This window comes from Pezoporus wallicus, unplaced genomic scaffold (genome assembly GCF_028554395.1).
Source record: "Pezoporus wallicus isolate ANWC-B61680 ecotype Strahan unplaced genomic scaffold, APGP_CSIRO_Pwel_v1 contig_7545, whole genome shotgun sequence".
Classification (NCBI taxonomy): Eukaryota; Metazoa; Chordata; class Aves; order Psittaciformes; family Psittacidae; genus Pezoporus; species Pezoporus wallicus.
Window position 1 is genome coordinate 7,053,146 of NW_026642398.1, and position 25,721 is coordinate 7,078,866.

Consider the following 25,721-nt stretch of genomic DNA (forward strand, 5'->3'; position numbering starts at 1 on the left):
GCTGGCTGTAGTGGCATGGGAATAGATTGAGAGGCTAAAAGCTTTTGGGCAATCCTGTGGTTTTTAAAGTCTAATAGTACATAATAGCAATGAGTGTAAATATTCTGCCTGTGCTGGCACAATGTGGTGTGGTATCTTTTTCTCTCACAAAGGCCATAAAAATACTTAAAACCTTGACTGAAGATGGGGGTAATCTGCAGGGGATCAGTGTCAGGGTTTTGTTTTTATTATAATCAAACAAAATTCAGTGTAGAGCTCTTCCAAACTCTCCTTCCCTTACATGCAGTAGTCCTACTGCAACAGTTAGTAGAATAAATGTGAAAACTGAGGTTTGAATCTGTTTTAATGGCTCATTTAGTAAAAATTCTCTTCTGCATGAGACTTCATCCATGACAATTTGTTTATAAAGGTAAAGCTGCTGTTTTTCCCCATGAGTAAATAATTGCTCAGGACAACATGAACTGTTTAATTCTGTTTGGCCAATGAGCCTTCAAACCAAAGGCATTCATCAAAGGGTTGTTTTGACTTTCTGAAAAGTCACTTTTAAACAGACCAGGAAAATATGTAAACTTTTCTCATCAGAAAGACATCTGACCTGAAAAGCTCTGTGTGTTGGGACAGGTGACTGGACTTCACATTACGTTTTATGTGGCCTGTTCTATTAGGCTTATGTCAGATATTGCTTATTTCATTTCCTGACCTACAGAAGGACTTGTAAGTGCTTGTTAAAGGACATTTGGGTTTTATGGGTCTTTTTTATTGTTTTTTCTTTGTTTGTTTGTTTGTTTGAGTTTGTTTTACCCCTGCAGGGACTTGGACTGCTAACGTGTAGTCCTGCAAATCTGGTTAATACTCAGCTTGCTGCTTGACCACATATCTGCAGTTTTATTACTTAGAATCATAGAGTATCTCAAGTTGAAAGGGACGCATCAGGATTGAGTCCAGCTCCCTGCTCCTCACAGGACTGTCTAAAACTAACCCAAATGACTGAGAGCATCATCCAGACACTCCTTGAGCTCTGACAGGCTCACTGCTGTGACCATGGCCCTGGGGAGCCGGTTCCAGTGACCATCCACCCTCTCAGTGAAGAACCTTTTCCTGATGTCCCATCTGAGCTTCCCATCATGCATCTTGGCTCCTTTTAGCTCATTGTGGAATCAATTTTGGAAATTATTAGTCAGAAATAGTGTGCAGCTGTTGTGACTGAGTATCACTAAATTTCATTGCAGGAATTAAGGCCTTGTTGTATTACTTTTAGGTGTGGGGCTTTTCCTGACTGCTGAACAAAGCTGTTGAATACATGTGGTCCCTTGGAGCTGGGCCCAGATATCTCTTGTTTTTTTTACCCTTTTTACTTTTGTGCATGCTTCCATCTTAAATGCTACCCAGTAAGCATTTGAGGTCACAGGTTAAAATAACACAGTTAAATGCCTCCTTTCTGGACAGCTTAGTGATAGATGCAATGGTTTTGAATATTCTTGTTTATCATTTTTACTGGCATATCATCACCTTTGTAGGCTTAGTATGAGAATAATTTCAAACTCTTGTTACTAGAATATTGCTGTTTAGCTGATCTGAAAAGCTGCTCCCATTCTTTTTCTTTATTTTTCTGTACAGTTTAAATAGTTTTTATAAGTCTTTTAATGTAGTTGAAGCTCAAGGCGCTCCTGGACTAGCTGGAGGCACTTTCAAGAGTCTCTGTGCTACATCACAGTTACTCTTGCTGGAGCAGAGCTCCCCTGTCCTCTTCAGCAGAAATGGCTGCTTGTCGCAGGGGTCTTGTCAGGGAGTCACTATTGCACAGTGCTGTCTCCTGGTTTGTGCATGAGTTAGGACTAGAGGAGATGCTTAGTGAGGCTTTGGACCTTGGAGTGGGGGAAAGACTTAAAATAAGCTGTGTGGGTATCCCCTGTAACCTCCTCAGCCTTCTGTCCTGGTTTTGTGAGAAGCATGTGGCAAAACTTACGGCTGTTGGCTTGAATAGGAAGGGCTTTTTAGGCTTTTTAAGAGGTAATCTGTGTTCTTTGAAATCTGGAATAAATCCAAATGCCTCTGAGCAGTAGAGATACTGTCTGTGATACTTCCATAGCTGTAGTGTAATCAGCTTAGTTCTAACTTCATCTTTCAGTTTTACCTGTTGGAGCATTCACTAGGGCTTCAGCTTTCAATTTCTGATATTGCTGAGGAACCAGTTTATGGTTAGAGCTCACTAAACCCAGTAAAAAATGTTTTAGATGCTACCCATTTCTCTGTTTGGCTTCCTTTTGTGATAGAAGTTCCTCTCTGTTCATGTGACCTAGTATAGTCTGGAGGAAAATGGGTTACCCTGAGTGTAGAAATCTACATTGTAAGAAATAAGGGCTCCTCTGTTTAAGCATTATTGAATAGTGCTGTGAGTCTTTGGGTTGCTCAGAGCTGATCATACATTCATAATAATGTTGAATGGAAAAGCCCTTATGACCTTTTCTTATCTTGCTGTTTTTATCATGCAAGTGGGTGAGTGTTGCTGCAGACTTCCTGGGACAGGGGATGGTTTCATTTCTGTTACGCTGCTATTGAGTCAGAACTGTCTTAAACTGTTATATTCCAAAGAAATTATATCATTTGTATAGCTTAGATAAAAAAGCTGTTGATTCACTTGCTTGGTATTTAGGATCACTTCACAGCTGGGTGTTAACAGCATGACATCAAAGGAAGCATCAACTGCAGAAAAATAGCAATGCTGAGTAGTCACAGGGAAGTTAAACATGGAATAGATGAAAACAGCAGTACTGTATAATGTTGTAAGGTACCTAATATCTCTTCCTAGGTTAGAAATACTTAAATACTTATTTGAGGAGTGAAAACCTGAATGTTAGAGAGTTCTTCAGAATTCTGCTCATGTCATATATCCAGTACTAAATCACTTCAGGATTTAGATTTATGAAGGTTCACAAGAAATACAGGAGTTAATGTGCTACTTGAAATAGCAAGTTCAGTTCGAATCATTGCCTGTCAGGCGCAGGGCTCACTTCAGTGATTCTTGCCGGCTTTTATTTTTTTCCTTGCAGTAGAACAGGAAGTTTTGTAGCTTGAACTAAAATATCACAGTTCTGCCCCCGTCCAACCACCAGAAATAAAAAAAGCCCCAAACAACCCCAAATTAAACAACCCAACAAGTCCCACTTTTGTTTTCCTAAAGGTCCTTATTTGTCTCCTGGATACCAAACATTTATGACCTCTACTTGTTTTGAGAGGTGAAAAAGTTTATTTGGAAATATTTAAATTAACTTTCTGATTTGGCCAAAAAATCCCTTGTACTTGGTGTTCAGCTGGCAGCTTTTCTTTCTATGTAAAGCTGTGACAAGGTGCAAAAGTGAGGCTTATGATAGTTCATTTTACTGTCTTCACTAAGCCAAAGTAATGGTTTATTGTGGACAGCATACCTGTAGGTGGATGAAATAAAAATTATGCTGAATATTAGTCTTCTATATGTGTGACTATCCTCTTACACCACAGAAGCTTTTCAATTGTCCATGGTTTTTCCTTTTTTTCATTAGTATATAGATGTAACCTTGTCGCCCTCTTGTTAATCTGTAGTGCAGCATCTAAACCTTCAAATACTGTCTTCAGAACAAACCTGATGGCTCTTTGCTACATTCCTCTTGAAGCCAAATCTTCAGGCTAAGCTTTAGAGAAACTGGATCAGTGCTTTGTGGACCTCACTTGGAGCATGCAGAGTAATTAGTTGCACTCTTAACTTAGCACAGGGAACTAAGAGTGCCACTTTACGTTTGGATGTGCAGTGTGAAGAGCTGTTTGCCCCTGTAGTTGTGCAGAATGTGAGTTCCGTTGGCATGAATGCATTTTGATCTGTGAATAAAGGACAGAAAGCATAACATGTACTGTTGGCAGGCGTCTAATACAGGTTGAAAACTGCCAAGAAACCTTTCATGTCACATCACTGTTTCTATCATTTAATTATAAACCTAAACCACAGGTTTGAGTGTAGCAAGTAATACAAGACACTGACAGAACTGGGAAATTATATAGGAATTAGGAAGGCTTAATATGCACATGGACTTCTAAGATGCAATTCAACTTCAGAAGGGTAAGTTTAAATGAGAAGAAAGATCAGAGCTGAAGCTTTCTACAGCCAGAAGTCAAAAAGGTGGTTTTATAGCAGGCAACCCGTAGATTTGCTTTCTTATACAGGCCTGATGTCACTTTGCAGTAGTGATAGACTGCCTTTACATAGACTTAATCTAATGTTTGACGGCCATACAGATACAGAATAATCTTCTTTTAGAATTCATGATGTTAACGTTGGAGTTGGCATACATTTAGCATTGAACCCTGGGCTCAGCTGCCCTGAAACTTCCTTTGAAACATGATCTTGGCTATGATTTATTATTTTATAGCTTAACCATCTGTTATTGTTACTAAAGTAAAAATCAAGTTTTATTACTGAATATTTCTTAGTGTCCTTTTTTTATTAACCACAAAATGTGGGATGTATTTGACTTGTGGTTCTGGTTTGGACTGGGCTTGGTTTTTATGTTTTAATTTGTGCTTGTAAGAGCCAACCAGGTTTTGGAGTGGTTTCCTCAAACTTAATTTGAAGCCTGTAACTGAAGCAAGAGAGCAGGAGTGACTAAAAACTGCCAGAGCAGTGCTTGAACTGTTCAGCAATAGGCAAAGGGCAGTTAAGGTTTGTGGACTGAGAATATCTGTACTGTAGTCCACCTCTGGCTCACACAGAGTTCAAGTTAGTGATGCTTACCAAGGGGAAATCCTATTGCAAGCTGGGCCTTCTAACAAACAGTTGGAACATTGGCTCTGTGAAAGCAGCAGAGTGGATTGTGTTTAGAAGATGACTACTAAAGCCTTGGTACCTAATACTTCATGTGGAGTACATGAATCCTGTGCAAGCTTTCTTTAGTAAGTGTTGTAAGCTTTCTGAAGTAATTCTTCGTGAAGTTCCCTGACAAGCTGAGGTGCCAGTTGAGTACACAGAAAGTAATTGAGATTCTTATTGCAAGTTTGTTGTCAACTCTTTCTTTCTTACTACTCCATGTTTTCAGTTCTAAATAGGCAGAAGAAGGTGAGTGTTGGAAAGCCTGCAAGATCACCAGTCTTGTAGCAAATCTTGACTGACGGTTTCTGATGAGTCTGTGATTGCGTGTAGAGGCTTCTCAATTAGTTCAGTCAGGGTTGGGCAGAAGACACTGATTTCATACTAGAAGTTAATGGTTTGCTTTTCTCTTCTGAAATCTGTACTGCTGAGTTAAGCAGCATTGGTTCAATAGGAGGTGGATGCCCAAACACAAGGCTTAGTGGTTAACCAGTTACTAATTTTTCTCAAATTTCATTATCGACAATGATGCCAAGTTTACTTGGCGCATCTTTTGTATTTGGGTACCATTTGACTTGTGTCAGCTACAGGCTTTTCCTCAAGCAGACTGAGTGGTGGTTGGTTTTGTGTTCTGAAATGAATAGCTGCAGTGTAGATGATTCACTGCCCCACTCTAATGGCTGTAGACGTTTTTCCACATTTGTTCTCCAACTGTTGTGACAACTCTTTCAATTCCTGTTGCAGTTGGCCTGAAGCGTTAGCATATGCTTTGGCCTTTTTTTGCTGTGGTAGAGTTAGGCTGCAAGTCAAGGGAGGGAGCTGTGTGTGTAATAAAGATTCCTAGGATGGGATGCATTAATCTTTTTGCTGTTTGACTCCATAAAATGGTATAAAAGACGACTAAACAAAATCAGTGAGCTGTTAATCCGTTAACTAAAAGGTAGTTTTCCTGCCCAGAGCAGCTTCTCTCTGTAATATAACATTAAATACTTGGCTGCCTCAGAATCAGAAGCAATTGAAAAACTGCTTGGTTCTGTTATTTAATTTTCACTATGTATTAAATTACATAGTATATGTGTCTCATCTTGTGCCTGTTGGTCTGTATCAGTCTGGAGATCCAAACCTGGAGAGTCAGTCAGAAGGAAGCTCACATGCTTTGCAGGTCCACTATATTAACTCAGGTAGCACGCTCTGAACTTGACAGTAGGTGATTGTTCATTTAGATACTTATGTGTCTGAATGAAGGTGCACCCAAAGTGCAAAAATCATGTAAAGAATCCATCACCCCATTGATTTCACGTGTGGCCATTTCTAATGGATCCTCTGGTTATTTGCTTCTGACTGCTGGAGACCTGCCAGTCAATTCCTAATCCATTTAGATAGTGCTTTATTAGATTGTGTAGTGTTAACCTCTGCATTTAAAATACCGTGTGAGGTCATGTCACACTGTGTAAAAATCAAATATCTATCAGCTTGCCCAGTATAAACCTAGTTGATAGCATCAGTCTGATCTGTTTTGCCTGAAGGCATGCTCATCAGTACTGAAAAGATAGGAATCCAGTTAATGGATTCTTTTACTAACATCACTTTGCTTGGTATTGATGATCTCCTGTGAGGAAAGGCTGAGAGTTAGGGGTGTTCAGCCAGGAGAAGAGAAGGCACCAGGGAAACCTTATTGTGGCCTTTCAGTTCTTAAAAGGGGCCTATAAAAAAAGATGGGTAAAGACTTTTTAGCAGGGCCTGATGCAGTGGGATGAAGGGTAGTGGTTTTTAAAAGATGGCGAATTCAGGTTGGATGTGAAGATTAAAAATTCTTTACAATGAGGGTGGTATAATACTGGCACAGATTGCTCAGAGAGGTGGTGGATGCGCCATCCCTGGAGATACTTAAGGCCAAGCTGTATGTGGTTCTCAGCAACCTGATCTAGCTGAAAATGTCCCTGCTCATTGCAGGGGGAATGGACTAGATAAGCTTTGGGAGTCTTTTCCAGCCCAAACTATTCTGATTCCATAGTCTAGTTGGCCTGTAATTCTCAGCTCTTCTGGTTGCTTCCCTTTTGCCTCATGGATTTTCTGGGACTCTTTTCTCCTCTTGCCTTTATTATCACAAGTAGTCCTGGAAGACTTTGTTAATTATTAACTTTCACCGATTTATTGAAGCCTTCAGGACAAGCTACCTGAGCACTAGCACACTTTCTTTGCAGGTGATAAGTGCTTGTGCCTAAGTGCAGGATTCTGCCTGGATAGACCTGAGCAACTCTAGGATATTTTTGCTCTAATAAATGTATCAATTGGAAGCTGAGACATTTCTGTTTAGTAATGAACTAATAATACTGTTAAGAAACATTTTAGAAGTCCCAAGCCTTGCAGGTTGGGTTTTTTCCTCTATTACTTTCATATTTATTTCTATAGTCTGGTTATTCTAATGAATTTGGACTTCTTTTTGTTTATAATTCAGTGAATTAAGGTGTAGTCCAACCCAAAGTCATCTTAACTAGAGCTCCTGACAGCCCCCCAAATTAAATATATATATTTTAAGTAGAATTTTTTAGTGTTCTTAAATGCTTTTTCCTATTGGATTTTTCTTTCACTTTTTTTTCAGGAAATCAGCTTTATGCGGTAATGTTGGGTTTAACTTTGATTTCAGTTTCTCTATTCACAGTATCAGTTATGTTCATTCCTGGCCTGCAGGGGGTCATCATTTTCCAGTCGGTGTTTGGTTTTTGTTGCTTTGTCTCAAAGCATGAATTGAGAGGTCTGCAGTCTTAAGGAGGGAAAAACCCCTCATATTTAATACATGTTTAGTGAGAGTGGGTGAGTTTTAGGGAGTTGCAGCAGCTCTTATGATGAAGGTGGTGCTGTTAACCATCTTGTCCTGTAGTACTCGGTACTTAGTGCTGGAGCCAACTGGCAAAGGAAAGAGTAGTGATACTCAAATCCTAGTCAAGGGGTAAGCCTCATTGAAAGAGGTGTGGACACTGGAAGGTATGGAGGGATAGATTTCTACAGTTGTAAAACTGTCAGACAGTTGTCATCTTGATTATGTTCAATGCTCTGGGGAGTCTTTCTCACTAGGGTCTCCACTGCTTCTCAGCTATAGTGCTGTAGATCTTCAGAGCCATTCCTAGCTAATGTCACAGTATTATTTCCCATGAAACTCCCTGAGATGCTCTAATAGCCTGTATCTTCTTCCAACTTTACTATTAACATAATTATTTCAGCAGCCTTAAGATGGTGTATGATAATGTGACTAGCAGGCTGAGACGGTCCAAGAACACCTATTTTCTTTAAGCAAATGGTTTTCAGTGGTGACTTGAAAATGTCTTGTCTAGGGGTCAGCATTCGAGAGCTGATTTTTGGGGTTGAGTAAAGAATCTTGTCTTACTCAAAGCAACGTAAAATAAAATGCAAGTGAAACAAGTTGCCACTGCTATTTTATTGCAGCTTTGACTCTTTAGTAATTAAATTCATTACAAAGTATGTGTTCTTATGGATTATCTAAAACCAGCAGCCTTTTTCCCTAAAAACATGTTTGTTGCCAAACAATTGTTCCTTATATGCCTAGAGATAAGACACAGCACTTCATTCTGGTTTCCTTAACGTTTTCAGAAGTCACAGTGGCACATAGATCCAGAATGATGTTTATGAAGTAGACCCAGAAAAATAGTGTAATGCCTGGAACAGATGTGTGTTTGCTTTGACAAGGTCATGTAGCATTCGTTGCATGTAAGACTTTTGATGAAAAAGACTTAATTTTCATGATCTCTTTTTCTTTTAAAACAGACTGGAGGCCAAGAACAGAGTGCAGCACTGGCTGTAGGTAAGAACTGAAATTTAACCTGCTTGAAAAATCTCCTGATATCTAAGCAGCAAAAAATACCCTATAAAGGGAAGAAAATGGGATGGTGCTGAATATTAGCAATTTTCAGGGACTGATTTTCTACCATTTGCTTCTCCAACTTTGGAAATTTGGAGTGTTCACTGAGGAGTCCTGATCTATAACCTCATTCATGCCTCTGAGATTACAGATGCTAAACCAGATGCTTGAAAATGTTTGGTTCTCTGCACAGCACCTCAGCACACAGCCTGGTGGTGACTGTGGAAACCCCTTCACTGTAGTGATGTGAAGAAGCCCCATTGTTTCAATAAAGGCATTTTTAGCGTGCACAGAATACAGTAGCTTGGCCACATTTAAGAACTTTTCTGGTAGATTGTGTCTAAACTGCTTGGAAGATTTGAATGAAGAGATAATGTTTTGGTGGTTTTTCTTCCTCTGTCTCTTCAGTAAAGTTACTGTGTAACTGGTCACCTCTCCTATGTAAACAGGCTGAGAGAGTTGGGCTGGTTCAGCCTGGAGAAGAGAAGGCTCTGGGGAGACCTTAGAGCAGCTTCCAGTGCCTAAAGGGGCCTACAAAAAGCTGGAGAGGAACTTCCTACAGGGGCATGTAGTGACAGGAAAAGTAGGAATGGCTTTGAACTGACAGAAGGGAAGATTTAGATTAGATATTGGGAAGAAATTCTTCCCTGCAAGGGTGCTGAGGCACTGGCAAAGGTTGCCTGGAGAAGTTGTGGCTGTCCCATCTCTGGCAGTGTTCAAGGCCAGGCTGGATGGGCCTTGGAGCAACCTGGTCTACTGAAAAGTGTCCCTGCCTGTGGCAGGGGTTTGGAACTGGGTGAACTTTAAGGTCCCACCCCAAACCAGTCTGGGATTCTATCAACTTTACCTCTTTTCTGAAGCAGATGCCTTATGCCAGAAACCAGTATTCTGAACTGGCTTGTAGGACTAAAGAAGTAGCATGTGGTTTTAGCTTTCAGTTTCATAACCTGTTACTTGTCATCTAAGCTACTGCACGAAGTGTCTGTGTTACATTTCAAGTTTATTGTGCTGTGCCAGCAGAGCAACTTATCTTCTGTAAGACTGGGAAGGTAATGCCACTAAATGGGAGGTAGGATTTGTTTTTCTTCCATTTCAGATTAATCATCAAAAAGCTTTTAAAATTCTGCAGAGCTGATTAAATTGATTTGTTATCAGTTTTGTTGACAACTATAGAAAACATTCCCAAATGCTGTCCAAACTACTTGAATACTCCATTCAGAATTAAGAATATGTGACATAATAAATGTGTTAGTAATTGTCCTGATTTTAGTGCTTGATGGATGTATTAAAATAATTTGTTTCATGCAGTTGCTGGGTTCGAGATTTATATCCCATTTTTGTCATTCTTAGAGCTTATGGCAGTGCTGCACCAACAGTTCTTCCAGCTTCTACTGTCTTGCCTCTCTGGGTTATGGAATAAGTCTAGGAACTGGGCAAGCATACGGCAATGTTTTTCCAAATCTGCAGTAAACTAATGGGAAAATGTGCAGTATCAGCAGCAGTACCTTTGTCATTTGGTAGCCTTTACTTCCAAAGTCATGGGTAAGTGTATTGGCAAAGTTGCAATTAGAACTTAGTGTAAACTTCTATTTGCAGCATCTTGTGCATTTGCAAAGGATATACATTGTAAGAGTCACTGAGCAAAGTCAGACCTTGGGGTCTGTCTAGCCAAGTGCAGTCTCCAGGAACCGCCCTCTTCCCTCTGCATGTGTGCACTTGGCATTGCCCATCCTTTCACACCCTCCACTCAGTTCTACTAGAACAGCGCTGCTTCTGCTCAGGAGAGAGTCATCAGGAAAGCTAGCAAAGCTCAAGGGACATTGCTGGGTGTGGCACTGTTTGCAGAAGAAGGAAGTCTGTCCAGTGAACAGCTACAGCACGTGACAAGAAACTTGTTTTCTTTGAAGAAACTCTGAATCGGCAGTATTTTGGGTTTGGACAGGAAATTGGTTATACTCTAAGGTGGTGTGGTCCACTCCAGCAGCCCTGAAGTTCTGGTGTCTGACTGCTAATGCTTTCACCTTCTCCAGCTGGGAATTACCAATGTTGAGGGGTTTGAGGCCCTACCCAAGCAACACTGTCAGTAAGAAAGCACCAGTAGGCTGACAACAGTAAAGATCTGGATGCTATTGAAAACTTTGGTTAAGCTTCAAAGGATGGGGCAAACTGAATGACATGTTGCTTTCTGAATAAGGTTAAAACTTGAAAAAACTTAATATCCAGTAAAACCTGAACCTTCAGAGGTAAGCAGATGCCTAGGGAGGAGTGGAAACAGGGAGAGCATATATTGGTGGTTCTTCTAGTATTTTCAGATCAGTTATTCTGAGCCAGGTGTGATTATTAAACATGTTTGGTATTCTTTAATGGCTTTCTGTTCTGCATGTGTCCCTGTTTTTTCCCAAGCACTCCTGCAAACTCCTTGTGAGACATGAAGAACTTGCATATAACTCTGCATAGTGTTCTGCATACTTGCGACTGATTGTAGCGGATTGCAGGTTGTGTATCACTGGAGAATAGCAAACGTTCCTCCATATTTCCAATAGGTGGTTGAAAATAAATTGATTTACGATACTTGACACTTACTGGACATCTTTAGTTTGATTTTAAGAGTAAAAGAAAGCTTGAGGTGTGTTGGGAGGGTTGGAAAATGAGATAAAAGATGACCAGATTTAGCACAGCTAGAGGAATCTGCACCAATATGGTTTGGGTTTTTTTTTCCTTTGGTTTATTTACACTTGATTCTAACAAGAGAAACTGTCCAGACTCAGAAGTAGTTGATACTATGCCTCATAAGGCTATCCAGAGAAGTAACTGGAAACAACAAAGATGGCTGTGGAACCTTCATCTTGCAAGAAATCTCTTGTAAAACTTCAAAGCATCAAACCACTGTGTAGGGACCAATTTTATTCCTCCACCCTGCCTAATGACAGTCTGTTTTTGTTACTACTTCTGAAGGCAGATGGGTTAGGAAGAAGTATCATTTTGCTAGTCATTTTGTGTTGTACCATCAGTTACTTGATGTGTTTCATTAGCCTCCTATGTTCTACAAACATACTTTGACTGATGTCTCAGAAAAAGGAAATGTCACGAAATAATGAGAAGGCTATCCTGCAATATGGAAATCTGCCCTTCCAGCTGCAGCATTTGGAAGGCTGTAGGACTTCCCTTCCTCCTTGGTAGTTCAGAGTTGGTGTGTCACTTGACTGAATTTGCAGACGGACAGATAGTGTGAGGTTCATACACACAAAGTTTGTGATGTAGTACTGTGACAATCCCTCCAAAATCCTTTGAGATCAAATATGGCAATGAATATTTATATCCACCCACTTGATACTGGATAATTCATCATAATATTAGTGTAGGATTTGCAAGCCGAAGAGCAGTTTGGAGCCAAGCTGAAAGAAAACATTTCATTTGAGTATTAGTGATGCAGCTGATTGTAGTCCTTGTCCTAGTATATTAGATGGCAGTGTTACAAAGGCTGCTTGTCAGAGCCTCACTGCAACTGCATCTAGCTTGGGTACTGAAACCAATGAACAGGAGTCTGATTCTTACAGATGGGAATTCAGCTACATTGAAACAAAACATTTCCTAGTAAAAGTAAGCTTGAAGAGGAGCGCTTCTTCACAACTGAAGCAACAACTAAAAGGTGGGAGATCAATTGGACTAAAATTAGGGATTGAAAGGATGGGGATTTTTTCCTAGCAGTTAGATAAAACTTGCAGGTTTGGTTTGGTTTTTTTTGGTGTTTGGTTGTTGGTTTTTTTCTTTAAGGTGAAAATCTGGCAGAAGGAGGACTTACACAAATTCTTGTTATTGCTGGGTTTGGGTTTTTGGAGACAAGAGCTTGACAACTGTTAAATTACAGGCTGGCATCCTTGAAATAGGAAAGCTAGTAACGTGGTAGTATAGCACAGTTCCAATAGGCATACCATCTTCTGTACAGCAGGTTTTTCTGTAAAATCCTAAAAGCAATCTGTAAATCTACCCTGTCTGTTGTTAAACGGCTTTTTGGATCTTTATGTACCTGATAAAACCAGAATTCTCAGCTTAGACACAATTCAAAATCAGGCACAGTTTCCGTGATAATGTGACGGTGTCATGGACTAAATGTGGTATTTGGGCTGGAGGAATATTGCTGTGTCTCGGAGCTGTAAGGCTTTGAGGTAGTCTGAACATGGTTGTTACAAGGTCCTCTTTCTGTGGAGGATCAGATTGTAGAGTAGTGACCTCTGCTGGAGCAGTTACAGCACTGCAAGAGGCTTTTAAGAGTTCAAACGGGAGAAGCATAAAGTGTAAATTACATTGAAATGGAAATGTCCCCGAACTAAAACCAAAATGCCTCTTTTTTCCTGATGGTTGCGCTGTAATTGTACTAAAAAAAAGCATTATGCAGAATTAGGTTAGAAAGCTTGTTGGGCTTGTATCATTTTGAAGGAGGGAAGCATATGTAATTATTTTTTAGCCCTAGATTTACTCCTGAAAGAAATGTGCAGTTACTTGTTGAGGGGTAAGTCAGAGCAGATTTCTGGAGCATAGTCTCTCCCTTTTACAATACAAGTTCTGTTTTAAACATAAGAGTAATCCTTCCAGACAAATTGGGGTTTATTCCAGACAAATCGGGGTTTATTCCAGACACGTGTGGGCACGCTTAGTTATTTGGTTGTAGCCCCTGTCAAATAAGTTATTCAGTATCAGTTGTGCCACTAAAATATTCCCAAATTAACAAAGCTTCCAGACTGTCTCTCCTAAAGGAACTATGGATTCTTCAGTACCTTTCCTTGATTTCCTCTAAGTGGAAAACCGGACTGAATAAACACTGACCTGACCGTGCTTTACAGTTCTGGTTTTGAGGAATGTGAGCCTTTTTTCACTAGTCTGTTTTCCCTGGCAGGCCTCCACTTTCCTGATATGACAAGTTTTGAATTCGGTTTTGTTCAGAATGGAGACATTATTGATGATGTGTGAGCTCACAAAAAAAAATTCAGTTTCAGCTAAAACAGTTTATTGTATCAAAGTCACTTGAGCCAAAAGAATTGACATCAGAGGCAGCTTTAAACAGCTTTTATAGCCTCAATACTTTGCTCTACAAAGCCATTTTCTGTCTGGCTGTACACATTGTTTTTCCACTGTGCAGATAAGATACTGATGGTTGAAGCCCAAGAATTCAGAGGTGTGTTGGTTTTTGGCAGGTTTGGTTGGGATTCTTTGCTTGCATATATTTTCTTTGCAGTTTATTTGCAATTAGTGGCTTGTGGAACAGTAACCACTAGGTGTCAGGCATGGAAAGCAGTGCTCAGATCCTTGCATAGCTTTAGACTGTGAGGTATGTCATAAAAGTGTATCTAGAAGCTGATTAAATCAACAACTTGTCCAGCAATGAATGAAATTGCGTGCTTTATGCACAGCTGGTGACTGGTGTGGCACTTCATATATGTTTGATTCAACAGCTGGATGTCAGCATCTGAATTTGGTACCTTTTAATATTTAATAATATTACTACACCTATGATCTGTCCTGAAAAAGAGACCAGCTTATTCAAAATCTAACTTGTTTTAAGTTAAAAGCACCAAACTTCTCCTTCCTAAGTCTCAAGCTGATAATTTCCATGTGATGCTCTCTGTTCCAGACTATTGAGTGAAAACTACTACAGTTTTGCTATTATCTCAGTATTATTTCTTACCCAGACAAAGTGTTTTATTACTTTGGAATTCTGTTTAATGACAAACCTTTATTACTTTAAATACCACTACTATCAGTAATAGGAATTAGTATGTATCAGAGGGCATCTGTGCTTCTCTAGCAAGAGAAATAAACGTGCATTAGACTAGGAAAAGCATGTTGGGATCCAAAGAAAATATTATGTCTTTATGAAAGGAGTGATTCCTGCACTGTAGTTTGCAAGCCTGTTTCAATCTCTGCAGCACTCCCTAGCTTTTAAGGTTGTGGGCAGATATATTCACTGCCTGTAAAGCTCAACTGCTTCACTGGGAGAGAAAAGAGCACTCAATCCAATAGGCTGTTCACTTGCTGATAGCATGTGTTGCTAAGGGCTGCCTGGGATTCAGCTGGTGTGGGCAGCCACCTATTCAGTCTCCCCCCCTTCCCTGTTCGTGGCCAGATACTATAGGCAGAAAATGTTCAGTAAGCCTTGAAACAACTGCCAGGCTGATAGGATTATCGTTCTAGAAGAACGGTATAGTTCAGCTAGGTTTTTATGGAGTGACAGTGTTATAACACTGTACTGTTACACTACAATGTTAGGCTTTCAGAGCTGTATGTGCTTTTCACTTACTATTTTAGCAAAATATCTCTGAATCAGAGGTTTATGCCACATGTACGTAACCAGTTGAAAATTTATATCTTGACCCCTGAAGGAAAATGTTTGCTTTTCCATTAGATATGGAAAAACATAACAGTATATGCTCTCCATATACTGTTAACTTACTGTGCTTAACTTCTTCCTCCAGACTCCAGAGGATGGGTGCAAGGTTTTCGTGGCATACAGTTTTCATACTCTGGATGTTCCTGTTCAGTCTTAAGCTTCATTAAATATAGGCTTGGGAATAGCTAATGCTTTCCCAAAAGGTGAGGCCATATTTTCTTGAAGCAGGCATTCTTCAATGGTCACAAACACATTTTTTATCTATTCATTTAATGTGTTTCTGATTAGTTTACAGGTGTGCTATTCTTCCAATAAAACAAAGCTAATTTAAAGATGTCATTAACGTCTTCGTAGCATTTTACCTATAACAGGAGGAAGGTTTCCAGCTGCTCACCAACTGCAAGCAAAATTCTTGTTAATGGACAGCTTTTCTTTCAGGTGTGAGAGGGGGAAATTTTAGTGTTCAGCTGAATTTAGTTGCATCATGTATTTCTATTACATCTCCCTTGGGATTAGCTTAGGGAAAAAAAAAAGGGGGGGAAATGTGTCAGGGATGTTTTCAGCACGAAGGGCATGCGTGCAAGGCTTGTTTTGAAAATATGCCTTTGCTTTCCGCTTGTCTGATCATGACACTACACGCAACATCATACAACCCCATAAGGCTGTAATGGGCCAAATCATTGTAATCAAATGTGGCATTCCGTATGTCTTCCTCTGCAAGTAGGTCAAGTTTGAAACACGTTTTTGGCTCGTGTTCTCATTTCCCATTACCTGCTCCACGTGGCTTCAGTGTTGTACTGGAGTCCAGAGCATCCCAGGAGGGATTTTGGGCAGCTTCACAAGGACAGTCAGTTTTTGGACAGAGACTAGTGGGGTTTTTCTGCTCTGATTTCGTGATGTTGGATTCATGGTAAGGGAAGACTTCAGTGGCCTAAAATGTGCTTTTACTGAGTCTTACGCTGTCACTTCACTTAATGAGTTACCTTTGGACAGTGCATTATAAAATCAGTAAGACCCTGGTGGGAAAAAAAAAAAGCAACAGTTTCCAAGTTTTGAAGTGTACTGTATTCCAAATGCGAATACCAAATAAAGTTGGACAGAAGTTGATAATCTGAACCTGTGGAAGAACAAAACAGTAGTGACTTAGTGTTTGTCAAACCACACCTGGAATACTGAGTTCAGTTTTGGTCCCGGCTATATAAAAAAGATTTGGACAGGCTGGAGATGGTACAGAGAAGGGCCACAAAGATGATAAAAGGACAGGGAAGCTGTGTGTGAGGAAAGGCTGAGAGAGCTGGGTCTGTTCAGCCTTGAGAAAAGAACCCTCAGGAATATCCCCATGTTCCAGTATTTAAAGGGTGGTTGCAAAGAAGACAGACTCCTCATAAAAAGGAAAAGACATGGGGTAGTGGGTACAAGTTTCTTCTGGAGAGATTCTGACTATATTTCACAGTGAGAAAATACTTCACAGTGAGAGCAGTCAGCCATTGGAGTCATCTCCCCAGAGAAGTGGTGGACTCCCCATTGTTTGACACTTGTAGGATGTGGACATCTAGTCTGGGTCATGCTTTGCCAAGGAAAGTTGGGCCAAATGATCCTCGAGGTCCCTTCCAACCTGTGATTCTATGATTGAACTGTACTTAAGGCTAGATATGGAAATACTCTGATGTTGGTGGTTGCAATATTCTTCTTGATAAGAATTACAGCTTCGGTATGGATTTTGTTCCAATTGCGCTGGAACAGTTTTAGGTCAAAAGGTGTGTTAGTACCCATGAAAGTCACTGCTAGTCAGTGTTCAGAGTCAGCTGTTTGGCTTTTGCACAAAACCCAGCTGTAGGATATAAAATACAGTCAGTAGTATGCACGCCTTTGGCCTTGTTACAGACTCCTACCTTTCTTGAACTGGGACTGACTGATGTGGCAGTGTGCTCAAGAAGGATGCAGATAGTACTGGAGGATGTCATTGACTAAGGAAGTGTAATTCAACCTGAGGGCTGGTTCACTGGAACCGCATCTAGCTTTCTGAAGTGTTAAGTCTGCTTACTTCAGCTGAAGTTGTGGGCTTCCACGGGAATTGGAAAAGCGGTCATTTTCATAGTTCTTAAAACACAACAAATCTTCTGGTACTAAGCAACACTTGAGATCCTTGAGTCGCTGTTAGAATTAATCTTGATGCACGTTTAAAAAATACTCTGTTCAGCTTATGCCAGATTTCTAATCATTCATAAAACCCAAATCTGTGGTGAATGTTTTGCTGCTAAGACAGTAAATTTGATAGTGCATCTTGTATGCAAACCTATGACATGGCTAAAGTTTAACAAAATTTCTTCAGTGTGCTGAATGCACAGGGGAAGATGTTCTGTTATGAGCTTCGTTATGAAGAAGTGTTCATGCAGCTTTGTATTCTGCATGTATTCAGTGTAAATTGAAATGTTGTCATATTCTTGTAGTAGTTGAATTAATCCATCCTTACCATCCTGAGTTCCTTTCCTTTTGTCAGAGACTGTTCACTGAACTCTTACCATTAGGGTATTTCAACCTCACAAGCATACCCCTACTCCGACCATCAGAAGTAATGTTATCCAGTATTTAAAATACACGTGTGACCCTGTAAGCTTTTAGGAGACTAGTTAATATCAAAGACAAAACCTGTACAGAGGCATTTACTTGAGGTCTTGAAAATACTTTGGTGGAGGATGGAATGGTGCAGCTGAAGAGCTGAAGCGTGGCAGTAATTGTAGGGGTAGTTATTATCTTCGGGCAGGTAACACTGTTCAGCGCTATGTATTTGCTGTTTGCTTGTTAGTATGAGAATATGTAATGCACTTTCTGAGACTGAGGTTTGTATTTTAAATCAGAATCTACAGACTCAGTCATCATTAGGCAGCTTGTACTTCTGGCTTTTTACTGTTTCTGTTGAAAGTATTTGTTTAAGTATGCGTCTGTGTTTTAGCTTTTTCCCCATTATGAATGCCCTCATTGTAGGGGAGTGGACAAAGTAGCTTATTCAGTCATGTGTTACAGAACATGCTAGCTAGACACGGAAAGGTAATTTCTCTGCTTTCTGATGTTGCTTGTTTACACAGCATTGGTGCACGTGTAGCATTTGAAGACTTCACTAAGCTATGGTATAGAAAGCTCTGGAAAACCTGCCCCTTTGAAGAAACATGTTTTGATGGATTGGTTCTTAAAGTGTCTAAACTAGGCAATCCTAATTTAAAACTTCCTTAAATAAGGGGTGTTTTTCACAGGCTCGGAAATCAGGCCTGACTTTCCAGAGAACTGAGTTCACATGCTTAGGAAGCAGGTCTTGCATTTTCTTGAGTTTTAAGGAGAAGGTTGAATGTGCAAAAAAAAAGCAAGTAACACACCTAGTGATGAAGTTCTGTGTGCAGAATCACTGTGATTGTTTGGATTACATACAAAGATGCTTTGATAAAAATCTGGATTTTTAACTGTTTGAGCATTGTTGGAGCAGAGACTGGGTCATTTTCAACAGTTTGGGATTCATTCCTCTTCCTTCTCCAGCTTTTGTTGATTGTGTGAGTTATTACTGGTCCTTGTGGATCCTGGAAAATAGACTGTGTGCTGTTCTTAGTTTGCTTTTCCCTCACGCACCACTTGTGCTTTCCTGATGGAACTCAAGATATCTGTCAGTGCAGGTTCTGAAAACTTGTTTTGCCAGACGGCTTGTTTTGACTTCACATTCCTTCAGTTTCATTGGTTCCTAATAAATTAATGGTTCTTACTGTCATGCTACCTCACTCCAGGTAAAAGAATCAGGGGGAAAAAAGTCGTATACTGGTAGGTTGGTACAGTTATACTAATTTGAAAGTTGGGTTGTTTTTTTTTTTAGACCTTGAATTCAGATATCAAGCTGTTGGTGTCTTCTTATTCTTCAATAATTTTAAATCAGATTTTTGGGGAGCATCATGTGTTTGTCTTGCAGCAGCACTCCAGTGAACTCCTGGTGTTTCAGGGCAATGCTGCTTAAGTGTGTATTCAACCTCTGTAGAACATGGGAGGGTCCTTGAAAAAGCTGCCATGTTATGAAATGTGTTTTTCATAGTCTGACCAAAGGTATTGATATCTGAAACTTATGGTAACATTTAAAACTGCTTCACTAATTTATCTGACTTCAAGCAATCTAATGACTATTTAATTTTTCTTCCACTTTTAGCTGGGATGTTGCAGCAAGCACAAGAAGAACTGTTGAAACTTGATTATCTCCTGGTTTTGGGAAAGTCTAACTTGTGTTTAACTCATCACTGTACATGGTTTAACAGGAAAAACTGTTCATTGGCCACAGATGACTACTGAAAGGCATTCCAAAATTTGTTTTGGATTACGGAGAGATAATAAAAATACCGACTTATGATGACACCAGTTCCATTTGAGGTTGCTTTTGTCCTAAGTAATAACGGCTGCTTTCGCTGTGGGTTGCTGCAGTTATGAGAACAATTGCTCAGTCATCGTAGCTAACATGTTCTGTAAGTGTATTAAAGACGAAAAAGAGCCAGTAATTCAGATCTTTATTTTTGTCAAACCTATAACTCTGTTTTTCATCTGTCCCTCCTTGCTGAGAAGAAGGGCAGTGGAAATGTGTTGTACTGTGCACATTTTCTGCTTCCCACCGGAAGGTGAGGAATCCAGTGTGCAAAACTCAGTGGGAGCCCTACTCCAGTGAGCCCCAGGCGTGTACTTAAAATAGGAGATGGTTGTTGGAACTAAATTATCTTGCCATTTTTATTTTTAGGTTTGCTGGCATGGGTAATCTCATTAAGGTGCTAACCAGGGACATAGACCACAATGCAGCACATTTTTTCTTGGATTTTGAAAGTAAGTCTCTCGGCCCTTCACAGCTGGTGCATTTAAAATGGTAACAGTAGGGTTGCTTATACCTGCTGCAGTGAAGGCTATAGGGGACTCGGTTGCAAATCTGCAATTTGAAAGAGTTGCATGTTTTGGGTTATTTTTTCCATTCCTCTGTTTTTTGTTCTTCTTTTTTTTTTCTCCTTCCAGTAGTAGCCAAGCCACCATCATGCTACTGTGTAAATTTTCTTTCCTTGTGCTTAGTCATTTTGGATCTCTGTGGTCAGTGATGTCCATCCATCTGCCTGCAAATCAAATAATCATATCATGAAAAATTCTGTCAGTATGCCATAGTAATCTGTGCTGAGCAGTTGTTCACTGTAATCCTGTCTTATACAAGAATGAGTACGAAATCATTCCTGATCCTGGTTTGCTTCCTCGTGATGCAGTTAATGTGCATTCTTTTTACATCCAAAAATCCAAAGTGGAGTTGTCTGAGGTTCTCAGATGTTTTGGGCACTTTGTGTAAAAGATCTGTGGCATACCTGTGTCAGCATTTTCTGCACACTGAAGTGATGTATTTTGATGCCTTTTTCCATAATGGCTTTCTGGCAAAATTAAAGGGCTGACAATTCAAGCTCTTTCCTTCTGCTGTCCCATCAGGTAAAAATCTGTAGCATGGCTACAGTGTCAATGCTTGCAAATATGCTGCTTGGCCTTCACCATGGTACTCCTGCTCAGGACACTTGTGCTAGGGTGTACCGGGACAGAATGAGTCACGGCAAGGCCTTTGGTTGGAGTCCTGCCTCTCTCTGAAGGGCAGCTCTGAAGATGTTGGTGACATAGTCACTCCTTACAGGAAAGCTGCGTTGCATCTCTGGGACCTCCAGCTGAACGTCCTTGATGGGGTCTCCCTCTACCCATCAGGGCAGCAACCTGAAGGATGGGTTCATGCCTGATGGAACTGTCTGGTTTTCTTTCCCCCACTGCTTCAATCAACTACATTTGGTCTGTTCCGTGTAAAAAAGAAATTTGTCTTTTCTCTCATTCTTGTCTTGGCAGGTACCTTAACATGGGGAACCTTCTAAAAGTTTTGACATGCACAGACCTTGAGCAGGGGCCAAATTTTTTCCTTGATTTTGAAAGTGAGAAGTTGATTTTATATATCTATTACTCTTTGCCTGCAGTAGACTGCATCTGTCATGTACTAAATGTATGTTTTCACTTTGCCATCCTTCTAACAGCTTTGCATGCCTGAGCTATGGATAATTGTTTGCTGAACCTTTGTAGAAAACAATCTAGTTTAAAACAACCTCCATTTCCAAAATGTAATGTATTTATTTCAGGGAGGGCTTTCGAATGATATTTTATTGTTGGAATCTGATATGGTTCTTGTTTTAAACCAAAATGCTGTCTGCATTTAATCAAAAAGTTTGAATTATTTGAAGATTACTTGAAGATTATTTGAAATTGCAAGGAGGTGCATGGAGGAAGGATTAAGTATGAAGCCTCATTGTCTGTTCTTCACCTCCGATGTGCCACTGAATAATACTGCATATACAGATTGGCTCACTACAGCTATTCATAGCTCTCCAGCATAATCATGTTAAAGGTGTATATGTGAACCTTGATTTGGCATTGAAATTTGACAGTTAACCTCATCCCTTCTTTAAAGGGGGCTCTGAGTGTAGAGATTGCTTTTGGAAAGAAGTATATGGCTTGACTGGTCAATGCCAAGTGTTCTAGAAAGTTCACATATTGTTAGTATTTCTGCTTTTAGTTTTTGTTGCATGACATAGCCTAGGAATGGCAGGTAAGTGTTGTTGGCTGCTGCTTTGCATGTTTAATTATTTTCTTTTGGGTTATGCTATTGCTTTGCCCAGCTGTACATCAGCAAGCGTAAAATAAAACTAATGTTCAAGTGCATTTTGACCATGTAATAAGATACAATGGAATAGCGTAATAAAAAAATTGATGAAGTATTGTGATATGGATAATTTGAGATTCATTATATCTTTTTTTTCCTCTGCCAAATTATTTTTCAGTTGTGTTTGATGAAACAGTAGCAGTTGGTTATATTAGTTCTAATATGAAAGCAGATGCATGGAGAAATATGTTTTTGATTCAGTGACTTTTACTGTTATGCCTTCTCTACTTTACTGTTGATGTTATCAAATCTCTCTTCTGAATATATTGATATTGGAAGATGATAACAATAGAAAGTCTTCATAAAGGGAAGATAATCAAGGGCTGTATTCAAAACTGTTTAAGACTTCTTCAAATCTCTCATCAGAATAGGCAAGACATAGTGAATTGGGAAAAACTTACATGGGATAATGTTGGAGTTGTGAAGCTCCAGCTTAATCTGCAAATGCTATTTAATTGGATTAAATTAAATTCAAGTTACCTGGACTGAATTAAACTCCAGGCATAATTCTGAAATCAATTGTGATAAAAATTGCTATTAAAAATCAGTTCTTTGGCTATCAATTTTGCATGTTTTGAGCATGAACAAGATTTGGCATGAGAGTAAGCAGGTTGCTGATGTGAAATGTTTACATACACAATCAAATCAAGTTACTTATATTATGGCTGAATTGTTAGACTGTTCTTTATTCATTTTGGACCCTGTCCTGCATTTGTTTCTGCTGCTATACTGTGTATCCATGCTTCTTTCTACTCTGTTTCAGATAGCTTGCCTTGACAGGATCTTGGCTTTGACACAGTCAAGATCTTTCTTCAAGACTTGGCACTTAATCTTGGTATATTGAACGTTGTGTTTTTATGTGGAAGAGCAAGTAAGCTCTGTATTAAAAACAAATTTGCCAGTTCTGTGTTATGCCTGGCCCAATAATACACAGTTTGAAGTCTTTTGTTCTTAAATCCATATATATCTCTGGAGAGAGCAGGCTAGGTGCAGGTTTCTTGCACAATACAATAAAGAGCTAAAAATCTAGTGTCACAAAGCTTTATAGGGATGCAAACTCCAAATTTAGAAAGGTTTTTAACTGGCTTCTAGGATACCTATTTTTTCCCTAGATACTTATCTTGGTGTTAGATTCTAATGATTTGTGTAACTGACTGTCAGAATTCATGCAAAAAATACTGCAGTAAACGATACAATGGGCTGTTGGCTTTTCCTTGCCTTAACACTGGTTAAGCTTATGTTTTCTTTGGTCATTCGCCTTACCCATTTGACACAAATAGTTGGCTTAAGTGTTCTACTAAAGTCTTTGCAGTGCCACTTTAACATGAGCGGCGGAAAAGGCACAGCTTTGTAAGGACACTGTGTTAACATAAACCAGCCACCTACAATGTGGGAAACTCAGAGCTCAGCATTTTGGTGTCGTTACTGTCACAGTGCAAATCCTTTCCAAATTTACTGATTTTAATAGGAGCTAAAATACAGAGTACTTTTGGTTGCAGATGGTGATCTCAAGCTAGCGCTGGAAGTATTCTGCATTGCCTCCAAAGAACTTGGCTGGGTTTCAGAGGAGCCGCAGAGATAGCATTCTCCATAGTAATGATGATAGAGATGAATAAATGGTTTCATCTCCAGCAGTCTGGGATTTTTCTCTCCCTTGCTTGTGAGTTTTTGTCCTAGCCAGTTTCAGATGACTTGATGTGTTCTTCCCTGGGAAAAATCTCAGTTTGAGTAGTGTTTGCTGTGCAGCATAAACTTTTAACCCCAAATTTCTCTCCCTACTAGCTCTGTAGGCTAGCCAAATATATTTTGAAATAGTCACTAAATGTGTGTGTTCCCTGCATGCAATATGTTGTCATACTTCCATAGCGTTTAGTTCACATAACAGCGTTTGTATATTGTTTCAAGTCTCCTCTTTTGTCTTTAATACGTTATTGTGTGAGCTTTCTGAATTCTAACTGTATATTGCATCTAGTTCTGGTTAAAATTAATTTAGAGATGAACTCCCCATTTGCTTGAGAGACCTCACTTTTCTTAAGATTGGATTAAAATGGGAAAGTTACCCTGCATCAGCTCCCTTGGCAACAATATCAAACCTCAGAACATGTCAGTGAGCTGTGCTGACTGCTATTCTTTCTATGGGAAACAGTGCTTGGTAAAGGCAAAGCTTTTTCATAAAGTTGTAGCAGAAGTTACATCTGCAGAAGGGGAAGAGAGAAACCCCTCCTTCATCCTGCTCTTTACATGACTGGCATTGCAGGTTGCTTTTTCTTAGCTCTCAAGACTAACTTCAGATGCGCAGCTCCTTTTCCTGCACTGTGCACTCCACATCAAGGAAAATGAGTTCCACAATCAGAGATTCTCATAGCTGATCTGTACCCATAGCAGGTACCTACTGATGCAGGGGAATGCTACCTCCATCTATCCAACATTACAGCAGTGCTTAGAAGGAGGAAGCTTTCCCTCTTTCTCCACCTGTAATAGGCTTTCAGAATAGAGTGCCCTAACGAGCACTGAGAAGGAAGTAAGTTAATTCTTTTGAGTCAGCCAGCACGAGGGCTTGAACATTTTCCATGTTGTGCCCTTTAGATCTATCCTGATGGCTGCACAATACATTTATGATGTTAATATAGAAAGAATTTAGGATTGTTTCTTAAATCTGAGCTCTTTTGTAGGTACAAGAGAATTACAGATGGAAGAGGAGCTTAGCTGGGACAAGCCAGGTTTACAGATTACTTCTGCTGGAGAGGACTAGGTGTATACATACACCTAGTATATAATATATTTATATCTTTGGAAGTATAAATTTAGAAGTTTGTCATAAGACAAGCAAAGAACCCCCAAGGTCACCACCCCAGCAAACTAAGTATAAATAATCAGTTTAGTTTTTCTGGACAATTTTAGGGAAGTGAATTACAGTAGTCCACTGATTCTATCCTAAGTGAAACAGGCTAACAGAGGTGTTGAGGATGTTGACTTGCATAGCCAGCTGCTCAGTGAAGACCGCTTAATTTGTATCTGGAAGGTGATTTTTCATTTCCGAGCTTGGAAGGTCATAGTACTGCATCTGTTCTGCTTGTTGGTGGGTTTTGAAATCAGGAGTTCTCACAAGCCCTTCTGCTGTGTCTCCCCCCACCCCATGATGAAAAATGAACTCTCCTTGCTAGAGAGGGTAAAGAAAAAAATGACATGAAAAATTAAATAGGCAAGAGATGTACTCAGTGTGAGATGATCCAAGTGGCAAGTCTTGATTGCATTATTTAACAACACAATCTGGAATGCTATAGAGCTTTACGGTTTAGTCTGTATTTCAGTATAGCATTTCATGTTTGTGCATGAACTGCTGCCAGTCAGCTGGTGCTTACCTGTCTGCTCTTCTCCCTCATTTTTTTGTCTTCATTTCTTACAGCAGTCTTCAGCAGCTTTCAAAATTATAAATGTGACCTTTGTGATGATCTGAAAAGCACTGGCCACTTTTACTCGATGCCTAATCAATGTGGTGCTCTTATACTTCTGGTTTTTAAAGGAGTCACCAGCTTTTTTTACCTCTGCTAATTCTTGATGGTTATCAAAATACCATAGTTAAACTGTTGCAAGGTCTATATTTAGGCATATTTGCTAATAATGCCCACTCTCTATGCATTAAACGATAAAAGTGATAAGTGTAATGCAAAAATTACAGCAACATCCAGACAGGCAATGCATGTGGAACTTGCTTTCTTCTAGCGTAATTTGTTTTCTAATGTTCTTTTTTTTTCTACTGTATAACACTAGGATGCTGTTATTTTTAATTTAATTTGTTTTTAATGTAAGTGTGTAACTTCCATCCCTGTTAGAGAGAGTTATATTGGTTGTGGAAAGAACACTTTAAAAAAGACATTTTCCAGAC

At 39.6% G+C, this 25,721-nt stretch overlaps 1 protein-coding gene across 3 annotated transcripts in view; it reads left to right on the top strand.

Annotated features, from left to right (window-relative positions):
- Positions 1-25,721, top strand: part of CYRIB (CYFIP related Rac1 interactor B) — a 41,362-nt gene that overhangs the window by 4,006 nt on the left and 11,635 nt on the right. The window contains exons 2-3 of one of the 3 annotated variants that reach the window (XM_057429855.1): positions 8,618-8,654; positions 19,853-19,935. In XM_057429855.1, the coding sequence (XP_057285838.1) occupies positions 19,863-19,935 (73 nt within the window). In that variant the 5' untranslated portion in view covers positions 8,618-8,654; positions 19,853-19,862. Of the gene's footprint in view, positions 1-8,617; positions 8,655-19,846; positions 19,936-20,970; positions 21,054-25,721 lie in introns of those variants that run through there. The other 2 variants (XM_057429854.1, XM_057429856.1) reach the window with 2 other exon arrangements.